The 13,713-nt window shown below is 45.3% G+C and overlaps 1 protein-coding gene across 1 annotated transcript; it reads left to right on the top strand.

The window, feature by feature from the left end:
* Positions 1-935: 935 nt before the first annotated feature.
* LOC308638237 (metal-response element-binding transcription factor 2-like) lies at positions 936-3,465 on the top strand. The gene is given in 4 exon segments (XM_081275490.1): positions 936-1,201; positions 1,204-1,274; positions 1,276-2,319; positions 2,934-3,465. Coding segments are annotated over 4 exon segments (1,452 nt in total). The 5' UTR covers positions 936-1,137; the 3' UTR covers positions 3,207-3,465.
* The last annotated feature ends 10,248 nt before the right edge of the window (positions 3,466-13,713 follow it).

The raw sequence follows: 13,713 nt of genomic DNA, 5'->3' as shown, positions 1-13,713 counted from the left end.
ACTGACACCTGGGTAGGCCACACCCAAGGGCACAGTAAGAGAAGGGGACATACACTAGGCACTTCCATGGAAGATTCTATCCTAAGCAGGGCAAGGGGTTATATTACGAAGGAACAAGACACACCCATGCATGAGACACCAACCCTTGAACCCAAGAAGGGTGCCACATTTCTGTGTCTGAGAGCCTCAGCACCCAGCCGGGAGTGTAACTCAGTCACGTGTAAGGTTGGCCTCCCACAACTATCCCCTCCAGAGGCACATCCCCAGTGACCTGAAGATGTCCTGCTAGGCTCCACTATTTTTTCCCCCCAGTTCTGGAGATCAAGCCCAGGGGCTTGTAAGTACTGGGCAAGTGCTCTACCATGGAGCTACAGCTCTTTTTTTTATCAAACATTTTTTTTTTTTTTGAGAATTTTAATATTTATTTTTAGTTCTCGGCGGACACAACATCTTTGTTGGTATGTGGTGCTGAGGATCGAACCCGGGCCGCACGCATGCCAGGCGAGCGCGCTACCGATTGAGCCACATCCCCAGCCCCAGCCCAGCTCTTTTAAAAATATATTTTTTTAAATTTGAGACAGGGTCTCGGTAAGTTATCCACACTGGTCTCAAACTTGCGACCCTGGCAGGCCCCGGAGTCGCTCCGCGCTCCCAGAATGCACCGGCAGTCCGCGGGAAACCAAAATGGCGCAGGGCTGTAGAGAAGTGGGCTGTGTTTGAGGCCGGTGTAGGAAGGCTCACTCTACCCACAACCCTCGTCCCCGAGGACCTCGTTTTGTGCGTGCGTATGTGCGGGGTTCCCGGTGGGGCGGGTACCCAGTAAGTGTTCGGAGTCGCAGGGGAAGCGCCCACGGGGACGTGATTGGTTATATTTTCCTGTATGAAGCGGTTGGCACCACTGAAGTGACCGAATGAGAGACTCTACAGGGGCAGGATGGACATAAAGCCAAAAAGCCAGCATGTAAATTTGAAGAGGGTCAGGATGTCCTAGCTAGATGGTCAGATGGCTTGTTTTATCTTGGAACTATCAAAAAGATAAACATTTTGAAACAGAGCTGCTTCATCATATTTGAAGACAGTTCTAAATCCTGGGTTCTCTGGAAGGACATTCAAACAGGAGCCACTGGAAGTGGGGAAATGGTCTGTACAATATGTCAAGAAGAGTATTCAGAAGCTCCTAATGAAATGGTTATATGTGATAAATGTGTCATACACCTCATATTGATTCCAGTGTGATTGATTCAGATGAAAAATGGCTCTGTCGACAATGTGTTTTTTGCAACAACAACAAAGAGGGGTGGTGCACTTAAAAAAGGACCAAATGCCAAAGCATTGCAAGTCATGAAGCAGACATTACCCTATAGTGTGGCAGACCTTGAATGGGATGCAGGTCATAAAACCAATGTGCAGCAGTGTTACTGCTATTGTGGAGGTCCTGGAGACTGGTATTTAAAGATGCTACAGTGCTGCAAATGTAAGCAGTGGTTTCATGAGGCTTGTGTGCAATGCCTTCAAAAGCCAATGCTATTTGGAGATAGGTTTTATACATTTATTTGCTCTGTCTGCAGTTCTGGACCAGAATACCTCAAACGTCTACCATTACAGTGGGTAGATATAGCACACCTATGCCTTTACAACCTAAGTGTTATTCACAAGAAGAAATACTTTGATTCTGAACTTGAGCTTATGATATACATTAATGAAAACTGGGATAAATTGCACCCTGGAGAGCTGGCAGACACACCAAAATCTGAAAGATATGAGCATGTTCTGGAGGTATTAAATGATTACAAGACCATGTTTATGTCTGGGAAAGAAATAAAGAAGAAGAAGCATTTGTTTGGGTTGCGAATTCGTGTTCCTCCTGTGCCACCAAATGTGGCTTTCAAAGCAGAGAAAGAACCTGAAGGAACATCCCATGAATTTAAAATTAAAGGCAGAAAGGCATCCAAACCTATATCTGATTCAAGAGAAGTAAGCAATGGAATAGAAAAAAAAGGAAAGAAAAAATCTGTAGGTCGTCCTCCTGGCCCATACACAAGAAAAATGATTCAAAAAACTGCTGAGCCACCATTGGATAAGGAATCAGTTACAGAGAGTCCTACCTTGGATTTACCTTGTTCTATAGGGAGAACTGAGGGTCCTGCACATTCTTCTAATACCTCAGATGTGGATTTCACGGGTGCTTCCAGTGCAAAAGAAACTTCCTCATCTAGCATTTCCAGGCATTATGGGTTGTCTGACTCCAGAAAAAGAACTTGCACAGGAAGATCTTGGCCTGCTGCAATACCACATTTGCGGAGAAGAAGAGGTTGTCTTGTAAGGGTCCGGCGAAGCGTCGGAGAAAGAGACCACACGAGACTAGCTCCATGCAATGGCAAGGGGGATTTATTAGGGATCCGTTCCAGCACGCTAGGGCTCCGTGCTCACTCAAGAAGGGAGAGCAGCCCAGAGCCCAGAGCAGAGGTCAAGCAGAGCTTAAGTACACTTTTTGGAGAGGGCGGTGGGCTTTGCATACATCAGAACAAATCATCATGAGGCGCGGGGAAATTGAACAACAATTCTGATACGTGATTAGTCCATTCATTGGCGGGAACAGTTTGGGTAGGGGTGATTGGTCACTTCTAAGTGGGGTACACATTCAAACTGATTGGTTCTGGGGCCTGGATGCCTACGTGCCATGTTACCTGGAGCCCTTAGCTATTAAACAACCAGGGAATCAATGGAGATATTTACTGAGCAGGTCCTGCATTGTCCTAACAAGTTTACAGAGATTGCAGGTTCTGAGGATAGCAGGGGAATTGTAACAATAAACTTTTACCTTTTAGCCCAGGCCTTGTAATCTAGAAGCTTTACAATGCCCTAGTCTTTTACACTTTAACTCAGACTTTTGCAGCTTAGAATCAGCTTAGAAATTTTACCTTTACAGTCTTCCGAGAAGAGCACTCCAGACTCAGAACTCAGAAATTGTAAAAGATGATGAAGGCAAAGAAGATTATCAATTTGAGGAACTCAACACAGAGATTCTGAATAACTTAGCAGATCAGGAGTTACAACTTAATCATCTGAAAAACTCCATTACTAGTTATTTTGGTGCTGCAGGTAGAATAGCATGTGGCGAAAAATACAGAGTTTTGGCTCGTCGGGTGACACTTGATGGAAAGGTGCAGTATCTTGTGGAATGGGAAGGAGCGACTGCATCCTGACTGTAGGACTGAACATTATGTTCACTGCACTCTCATTTTATGTAGGTACCGTTCAAAGCCCTAAAGAAGCCTGGCTTTTAACTCTTTCTTAAAACAACAACAACAGCAACAAAAATCACAAAAGAAGATGATACTAGCCTTAACATGTACTTGTTGATGTTATGGATATTGTCATAAAAAGATATCTTTTACAAATCAGAACAGAGACTTAATTTTTTAAATCTTAAGATTTGTAGAATGTTTCTAGGATAGGATATTAAAATTGATTCAACCCCCCCCCCAAAAAAAAAAAAAAAAACTTGCGATCCTTCTGCTTCAGCCCTGTGGGTTGCTGGGATCATAGGTGTGTGCCACAGGGCCTAGCCTAGGCACCATGTCTTCAAGGTTCTACCATCTCAAATAGCACCAGGCTGGAGGCCCAGTCATATATATATATATATATATATATATACACACACATATATATACATATATGTATATATATATATAATATATTATATTTATATAATATAAATGTATTATATTTCTATATTATATATAATATATTTATCTATCTATTTATTTATTTATTTTCATGTGGTGCCAAGAATCAAACCTAGTGCCTCACACATGCTAGGCAAGCGCTCTACCACTAAGCTACAACCTCAGCCCTGAGACTCAGTCTTTTAAAACGTGGGCCTTTCAGATTCCAACTAGAGCAGATGTTGAGTTCTGTGTGAGGCTCTCTACCCATGTCTGTAATTATACACCACAAGTTTGCCTTCCCACCGGACAGTCTTCTCTGTGGGGACAAGGTCTTTGACTGCAGCCTCTTCCCAGCATCTGACCCCTACAGTGTGGGTAAGTGGTGGCTAAATGACCGGGTTTCTCCAGGTCAACCTCTTGGAATACTGACAAATACATAACAAATGCTCGGGGAAGGTTGCTGCTATTGCTTAGGTGAATGAATGTGGAATAAGGTATTTCTGCAGTCTGTATGTGGGTCCCTGAGTGTGACTGGTCTGTGCCCCTTCAATAGAATGTGTGCTGGCAGGGACACTTGACTCAGCAATGGGGACCTATGTGAAACCACCATGCAGCTGCCTTCATGGTCCCTGCTGGGTGGTCTGATGTCTGGTCTTGAGGTCACAGCACTGTTCCTGACTGACTCAGCCTGATCACTAGAGGGAGCCCACGAGCAAGCTGTAAGCCCTTAGCCGGTGCCCCCAGGGCCATGTCTGTGCTGGAGGTGGAGATTTGGGTCCAGGGCCCTCTGGGGAGCCTTCTCTGCAAGTCCTCCCTGGGGTACACTGCTTTCTTTTCTGCTCACCTGCCCTTGTGTGCTGCAGGAACTCATCTTTCCCATCAGTGCTGCCCTCGACCTCGTTTTCCTGTCCCTAAAGCCTCACCTGCCCAACTCTGCTCAGGGTTGGAGCAAGACCCTTCCCCCTGCCTTGAGCCAGGGGAAATGAGGTTTGGTTCCTTTATTTATTTATTTTGGTACCAGGGATGCTTAACCACTAAGCCCAGCCCTTTTTATTTCTTATTAGAGACAGGGGCTCCCTAATTTGCTAAGTTCTGAGGCTGGTTTTGAACTGGCCTCCTGCCTCACCCTCCCTAGCTGCTAGGATTACAGGTGAGTGCCACCACACTTTTTCCTTCTCAAACATAAACTCATTGATTGACCTGCAGCAGTCCTGGCCTCCTCCCCCGCTGCCCTCACAGGAAGAGTGATATGTGGATGTGTTAGCATCCACATATCTTGGGCACATTCCAGCTTCCTCCACTCCAGACCCTCCCTAGACTCAGACCCTGTCCTGTTTTGCCTGCCTTCAGGAGTCAACTTGGAGTCATGGTTTTACCTTTCTTTTCCATTTTCTCCCTTCCCTTTCCCTCTTTCCTCTCCCCTTCTCCTCCTCTTTCTTCTTTCTTGTTCTGTTGGTGCAGAGGATTGAACCCAGGGCCTTATGTGTGCCAAGCAAATGATCTATCATTTAGAGATAACTGCAGCCCTTTTTCCAGCTTTCTGTGTAAGAATGCTCCACATATACTAAGGTTAGCAATTCTACATGTACAAGTTAAAGGAAACAAGAACAGGCCCTGGGTCTACTTCCCAGATTGAGAAATAGCACTTAACTCTTCGCCCCAGTGTGCCCTGTTCTGAGCACATCCCTTCCGTGAGGACCTACTGTATTGCTGAGTCTTGGCGATCTTTCCTCTGCTTCTCTGTCTAGTTCTACCACCCCTGTGCGTATCCTTAAACAATTTATTGTTTAGTATTGAGTGTTTGAGGACTTTATGTTAATTGAAACATCCTATGTGTTTTCATTTTTTCCCTTAATTTTTATTGGTGCATTATAGTTGCACATAATGATGGGATTCATTGTTACCTATTCATACATGCACACAATATAGTATTGTAATTTTTCCAATATTTCCCCCTTTCCTTCCCTCCTTCCTTCTCTGTTCCCTTACTTCTACTCTACTGATCTTCCTTCAATTTTTTTATTTGTTCTTTTTATATACGTATGACAGTTGTATTTTGACATATTATACATATATGTAATATAACTTATTCTAATTAGGACCCCATTGAGGCTGTACGTGATGTGGAGTTGCACTGGGCATGTATTCATATATGGACCTAAGAAAGTTATGTCTGATTAATTCTACCCTTTCCTATTCCTATCCCTCTTCCTTTCCCTTCATTCCCCTTTAATCCACTGAACTTCTGTTCTTCCCTCCTGACCCCTCTGTGGTGTGTTAGCATCCACATATCAAAGAGAACATTCGACCTTTGGCTTTTCAGGGATGGCTTATTTCACTTAGCATGATAGTCTCCAGATCCATCTCTTCCTTCAGCTTTTAGGAAATACCCCCAAACTTACTTTTTTCTTTTTCCTCTCTAGCTTACACATATCAGAGAAAACCTATGGCCCTTTGCTTTCCGAGTTTGGCTTATTTCACTTACCATTATGTCCTCAGTTTCCATCCGTTTTCCTGCAAATGATATAATTTCATTCTTATTTATGGATGCATAAAACTCCATTGTGTATATATCTGTTTTCTTTATCCATTTATCTGTTCGAAGACACCTACGCTGGCTCTACAGCTTGGCCATTGTGAATTGTGCTGCTATAGGCAGTCATATGCATGTATTGCTATAGTAGCTGACTGTTCTTCTTTAGGATACAGACAGAGGAGTGGTATAGCTAGTAGTATAGTTGGGAACCTCCAAATTGATTTCCATAGTGGTTTTGTCCTAATTTACAGTCCCAACAACAACGTAAAAGTATTCCTTTTTATTCACGTCATCCCCAGGATTTGTTAGTTTTCTTTGTATACTTGATGGCTGCCATTCTACCTGGAATAAGATGAAATATCAGTGCCATCTTGATTTGCATTTCTCTAATTGCTAATTATGTTGAACATTAAAAAAATGTATTTGTTGGCTATTTGTATTTATTCTTTTGAGAAGTGTCTGTTTAGTTCATTTTCCCATTTATTAATTGGGTTATTTTGTGTGTGTGTGTGTGTGTGTGTGTGAAATTTTTTGAGTTTGTTATAGGTTCTGATTCTTTTTTTTTTTTTAAGAGAGAGAGAGAGAGAGAGAGAATTTTTTTAATATTTATTTTTTTTAGTTCTCGGCGGACACAATATCTTTGTTGGTATGTGGTGCTGAGGATCGAACCCGGGCCGCACGCATGCCAGGCGAGCGCGCTACCGCTTGAGCCACATCCCCAGCCCCTTGTTATAGGTTCTGAATATTAATTCTGTCAGAAAAGAAGCCAGCAAAGATTCTCTTAGCCACAGCCAAGTAAAATGATGCATGGCACTTTTGGTTGAAAGGTGACGCCAGCTAGCCATTGAGATGATATGTTAAGATTTGCATTCTTATGGATATCGGACTTCTGCTGTTCACCTTGGCCTGCTACGGGACTCCTGGAGAGTTCCCATTGGTTGGGGAAGTACAGTAGGAGGGAATTCCGGGGGAGGAACTTGTTCTGGGGTTCCGGGAGAACGCTGCGGCGTGTGTGGATCAGCTTTCTTCCCGGCCGTGTACGGGGTATTGGCGCAGTTTCAAAAATAAAGTTTGTTCCTGCTTGAGTGGCTCGTGATTTTTTGCCCAGCCAGACTGTGGCACTCTTCCATTCTCTAGGTTTTCTTTTCACGTTCTTATTGTTCTATTTGCTGTGCAGAAGCTTTTTAATTTGATGCCATCCCTTTATTAACTCTTGACATTTTTTCCTGATCTTTAGGGGTCCTATTGAGAAAGTGGTTGCCTGTGCCTATATATTGGAGTGTTGACCCTTCATTTTCTTCTAGGAGTTGCATAGATTTTGGTCTAATTCCTATGTTTTTGATCCATTTTAGTTTTGTGCAGGGTGAGAGATCAGAGTCTAGTCTCATTCTTCTATATATGGATAACCACCATTTGTTTAAAAGGCTGTCTTTTCTCCAACTTATGTTTTGGGGACCTTGTCAAAGATCAAGTGACTGTATCTGTGTGGGTGCTGAGAGCCATTGCCAAGTAGGAATGACACATCGAAATTTCCTTGCCAGCGTACCCCATGTTGCTTAGAGGAAGGACTCGTGGAAATGGACTAGCCTTGGACATTCGCTGTGACATTGCATGTATGCTTGAGTAAGGTGACCTTGCTCAAGGACCAGGGCAGATCCGGGTTTAGGGCGGATCACGTTTTAGGGAGTATCCCGTCCTTGGGTTTAGGGCGGTTCCAGGTTTAAGGTGTACCCTGCCGGAATAGGGCTTATCCTGCTGCCTCAGGCACACCTGATCCTTGAGTTCCCGTTGAGTTCTCGTGGGATTCAGAAAGTATTTGGGATTCAAAGCCTGGTGGAGTACGGGAATTTTAGAGAAGAACCTGGATTTCCCCAGAACGTGTTTGTAGAGGGCCGGTGTGAGTTCGGGAATAAAGAATTGCTGTTTGAATCTACAAGGCTGTGAGTGGCTCGTGATCTTGTGCCCAGCCAGACTGCCGGATGTGGGTTTGTCTCCGTGTCTCCGTGTCTCCTATTCTGGACCATTCATCTATGTGTCTGTTTTTCTGCCAAAACCATGCTGTTTTTGTTACTCTAGCTCTGTAGTATAAGTTGAAATCTGGATTGTGATGTCTCTGATTCTTTTTGCTCAGAATTGCTGTAGAGAGTCTTGTTCTTCCAAATGAATTTTAGGACTTTTTTTTTTTTCTAGTTTTGTGAAGAATGTCATTGGTAATTTAATGGAGATTGCCTTGAATCTGTATATTGCTTTTGATAGTATGGCCATTTCAACAATATTAATTCTGCCTGCCCATGAACACGGTGGGGAGGGTCTTTTCATCTTCTGAGGTCTTCGATTTCTTTCTTCAATGTTCTATAGTTTTCATTGTGGAGGCAGTTCACCTTCTTGGTTAGATTTATTCCTGGGTATTTTCTTTTTTAGGCTATTGTAAATGGAATTGTTTTCCTGATTTCTTTCTCAACAGATTCATTATTAGTATACAGGAAAGCTGTTGGTTGATTTTGTAACTTGCTACTTTGCTGATTTTGTTATTAGTTCTAGCTGTCTTCTGGTGGAGTGTTTTGGATCTTCTAAGTATAAGATCACATCATCTGTAAACAGTGATAACTGGCTTCTTCCTTTCCTATTTTTATCATTTCATTTCCCTTCTTTTCCCTAATTGCTCTGGCTGGAATTTCTAGTACTATATTGAATGTGAGTGGTGAGAGTGGACATCCTTATCTTGTTCCATATTTTAAGGGAAAAGATTTTAGTTTTTCCCCATGTACTATGAGGTTGGCTTTGGGTTTTTAGTATGTAGCCTTCATGATGTTGAGGTAGGTTCCTTCTATCCCTAGTTTCTTCTGTGTTTTTTTTTTTAAATCACAAATAGGTGCTTAATTTTGTTGCAAACCTTCTCTGCATCTAGTGAGATAACTTAATTTCACTGTAAGGAATTACATTTATTGATCTGCATAATTAAGCTATCCTTGCATCTCTGGGATAAAATTAACTTGATCATAATGTAAAATATTCTTTTTTGATTTTTTTTAGTTATAGATGGACACAATACCTTTATTTTATTTATTCATTTTTATGTGGTGCTGAGGACAGAACCCAGTGCTTCACACGTGCAAGGAGAGTGCTCCACCGCTGAGCCACAACCCCAGCCCATGATGTACAATATTCTTAATATGTTGTTGAATACAATTTGCTAATATTTTTTTTTAAAGAGAGAGTGAGAGAGGAGAGAGAGAGGATTTTTAAATATTTATTTTTCAGTTTTTGGCGGATACAACATCTTTGTTTGTATGTGGGTGCTGAGGATTGAACCCGGGCCGCACACATGCCAGGCGAGCGCGCTACTGCTTGAGCCACATCCTCAGCCCAACAATTTGCTAATAATTCATTAGGGATTTTTGTATCTAAGCTCATCAGGAATAGTAGTCTGTCATTTTATTTTCTGGATGTGACTTTGTCTGATTTTGGTATGAGGGTGATACTGACTTCATAGAATAGATTTGGACATGTATCTTCCTATTCCTGGAATAATTTGAGGAGCATTTGCATTAGTTTTTCTTTAAAGGTCTGGTAGAATTCAGCTGAGGCTCCATCTGGCCCTGGGCTTTTCTTTCACTGCTTCTCATTGATAGTTTCTTGGAGAAACTTTTCGGAATTGGCAGCACCCAGGACTCTATCTTCTCCTGGATGAGTGCAGTCAAGGGTGAACTTTGGAATCTGCTTCTTTTTATTTTCTTTCCCCTTCGATTCACATTTTTCCACAGGTGAATGGTAAGGGTCACACCCCAGGGGCAGCGGCAGCAAAGGCACCAGGTGAGCAGAAAGTTCTGACTCTGGGCTACCTGAACTCTGGAGAGACAGGAGGGCAATCATGCCTGGACAGGGCAACCCCAATCAAACCTCTGGACCTGAGGGCTGGGTGCAGCCTCCGGGTGATCTGTCGGAAGGTAGTGTGCCCTGACCCACAAGGAGGGAGCATGGACACAGACACAGAAGCTCTGTCCTTTTTTTCCAGACCAAACTGTGAGTATAGTCTTTCTCTGGACGTCCTGGAAGTCCTTATCCACTCTCTTGGCTCTGTGAGTCATTCTGGTGAATAATCAAACATGAAGGGGTTGTGGGAACCCCAAGATCTGTAGCTAGTTTGTCAGGGGTGTGGGTGGGCTGGGTCTCCAGGTGTGGCTGGAGTGAGGGGAGGTCTCGTGGAAGACTTTGCTCTTAAGTCTGCTTTTATCTGTGGAGTGTGGCACTAACTCCGTGTAGTTAGGGTCAGGATAAGATTTCAGGACCCCGTTGGGGGTGAAATAGGGCACATTATATGCATAACCATCACTGTGTGTGCCGGGGTGAGAGGCTTAGGGTGTGTGTGTGTGTATGTGTGTGTGTGTGCACCGAGGTGTGTGAGTGTGTGGGTTGGATATCCCGAGGGGTGTATGTGCCATTGTGAGTTTGATGGGGCCCATAAGACTTGGGAGCCGGTGAAGCTGTGTTTGGAATCACTGTGGTTATACGACTGTGATTGTGTGGTTGTGTGGTTGTGAATGACTGTCTGCCTGACTCTGCCAGGGTGTGTGTGTGTGTGTGTGTGTGTGTGTGTGTGTGTGTGTGCCAGGGCTGAACATGGGAAGGTGGAGATCTGCGGGCGGTGGGTGATGTGATGCTGAATGGTGGGAAAGAGCCTTCAGGGCTGGGGGACTCTTCCTGACATTGCATGATTTGGTGACAGTCTCCAGGGACATTCACCTAAACCAGACTCTTGGCATGACAGACCAAGGTCTGAGGGATGGTTGGAGGGAAGAAGCACTCACTACATGAGTGAATCCTGGGGACAGAGAACTGTGGAGGATGACAGATGAAAGGGGTCCGGCCCATGAGCTTGGCCAGGTGGGCCCAGGTGAGTGAGCACGGGCCAGGGAAGCTGGACAGCTGCCCCATGCCACTTGTCTATCTTCCTACTCTGGGCCCCAGAGCATGGCGGGCATCTTCCCCAGGTCCTCCACAGAGGGGAGGGTCCTCTGAGGGTACAGATGGCTGGGAGGCTCCCTGAGGACACTTTGGCACCCTGAGGCTTGGAGGTGTGTGCTCAGAGTGGTCTTTGTATACCTGTCCCATAATAATTTGTGATGAGCACTCGCCTGTCCCTTCCCATGGCCCACACCCAATGCACACACTCATCCACCACTGCTTTGCAGCTGTGAAAAACACCCACTGCACACCCTGGCACGGTGGCTCACACAGCTGCCTCACAAACTCCTCTACACCTGCCCGAGGTTACCTGCCACACAGGTAACCTCACCTGCCAGACATCACCAGAATACACGCTTGTCTATGCCAACATTGGGAGCGGGGAAAGGTTTGCACCTTCAGTTTTGAGGATCCTGGGAATGGTAGTGGCCAGAGGCCTGGGAGGCGTTGAGCCAAGAAAGTGGATAAGGACTTCCAGGAACTCCCGGCCAGGCTCGTGGCTCTGCCTGGCTGAGGTGGTCAGCTTGGTGTTGCTAATGATGAAAATCCCAGGTGAGGACAGCTAGGGGAGGGAAGGGGTATTTTGGCTCACCATTCCAGAGATTTAGTCCCTGGCCAGCCGACTCCATTTCTGGGTTCCAAGGTGAGGCAGAACATGGTGGCAGGAGGGCCTGAGGGAAGGGTGTTGCTCTGCTCTGCTGGTGGCAGCAGGAGGCAGAGAGAGCAGGTGAAGGGGCCACAGAGAAAATGAACCCTTGTAGAGTGTGCTGCCAGGGCCACCTCCTCGGCCCTGTCCCCTGCCTGTATGACCACCTCTCAGTCCATTCAAACCAGGATGGACTATTGGTGACAGCTCTCGTAATCCAATCATTTCAGCTCCAGATATTTCTGCGTGAACACAGGAGCTCTGGGGGACACCTCATATCCCAACCATGAGGCTGGCCTGGTCCAGCTCTTAAGTAGAGGTGGACGTGGGCCTGAGGGATGGTCACATGGCCAAGCTGTGTGGGTCTCAGTCAGGAACTGTTGTCCCCAAGGCCACTCTGGAACGCAGATCCTGCCACACAGACTCGGGCCCCTTCCCTTCTACTTCCTCTTAGCTGTCCCGCTCAGCCCAGCTCTCCTCTCGCGTCCCCCACTGCTGTATTGTTCTTGGCTTGCTAGGTAGAAAAGTCACACTGACCTTGGGCAGCAGGGCTCCATTGGCTGGGCTGCTAGTGGGAGGGACGGGTTTTCCAAGACACAGACATGGTGGTAGCTGGGCAGTGGCTCCTGGGGACCCTGGAGCAATGTCCCCCAGCATTTGGTTGGTGCTGGAAGTCAGTCAGCTGGAAGAGGTGTGATGGCACTTCTTGGGGGCAGCATTTTTCCTGGATCTAGAAGCCTTAGTTCATGAGATACTTCCACCAGGGGACACGGGAACGATTCTGTTGAAATCGAAGTTGAAAGCACTTCCTTGCCATGTCCTCACCCCAGTGGGCAGGCAGAGAATCTGTTGTCGTGACTGGCGTGACTAACCTTGTTCATCAAGAGGAAAGAGGTGACTACCGCACAATGGGGACAAGAAGGATATGTCTGGAGTGTCAGAGATCCCCACGGCACCATTTAGAACTCCCTTAACCTGTGGTGATGTTAATGGAAAGCTGAGACTCTCCACTGCAGACAGGACTGGTAATGGCCCCCTCCTTCTGGGATAAAGGTTCGGTCTCTCCTTCAGGGAGGGGTATAGGGAGTTGTGTTTGCTCTGGGAAAAGAGGATATGAAATGGGATAGTGGAAAAGGCAGTAGGAAATATGATCCTAAGTGCTAGCTATGGCATATGAGGATTTGTGGAAATGGGCTGTGGTAGTTATGAGTATTTCTTTCTTATTTTCATATGTATATGTTTGTGTGCATGTATTTTTCAACCAATTCCCTTCTCTCATTCTTTTACCATTCACTATAAGATATGTCACTGAGCTATATCCCCCAGGCCCCTGGTTGATCTTTTTTTTGGACAGGATCTCTAGGCTGACCTTGAACTCCCAGGCTCAAGCAATCCTTTTGCCTTAGCCTCCTGAGTAGCTGGGACTATAATCATGTGTCACATGCCCAGCCCCTAGTCAATCTCATGTATCAGTAGGTAATAGGGTATCAAGGATGTGAATCATTAAGGGGAATGGACATCGTTCATCAATGGATAAACAGACTTGGCACCCCATTTGGTGACTTAGTGCATTTTCATTTCTACAAAAGACAGTTGCATCCTGAAGGTGGAAGCATAATTGCTGGGGTCTCTGGAAGCTAAGCATGGTTGCAGGAGGTGTATTCGAAGGCCAGATTGTCAAGAGTGGCCTGTGGTGGACTTGTGCTGGGCTGGACCTCCCTGCATAATTCTTTTTTTTTTTTTTTCGGATACTGGGGATTGAACTCAGGGGCTCTTGAGCCACATCCCCAGCCCTATTTGGTATTTTATTTAGAGATTGGGTCTCACTTGAGTTGCTTAGTACCTCACTTTTGCTGAGGCTGGCTTTGAACTTTCGATCCTCCTGCCTCAGCCTC

Source organism: Spermophilus citellus (assembly GCF_964194105.1).
Source record: "Spermophilus citellus genome assembly, chromosome: 18".
In the NCBI taxonomy this organism is placed as follows: Eukaryota; Metazoa; Chordata; class Mammalia; order Rodentia; family Sciuridae; genus Spermophilus; species Spermophilus citellus.
This window is presented reverse-complemented; position numbering and strand designations above follow the sequence as displayed.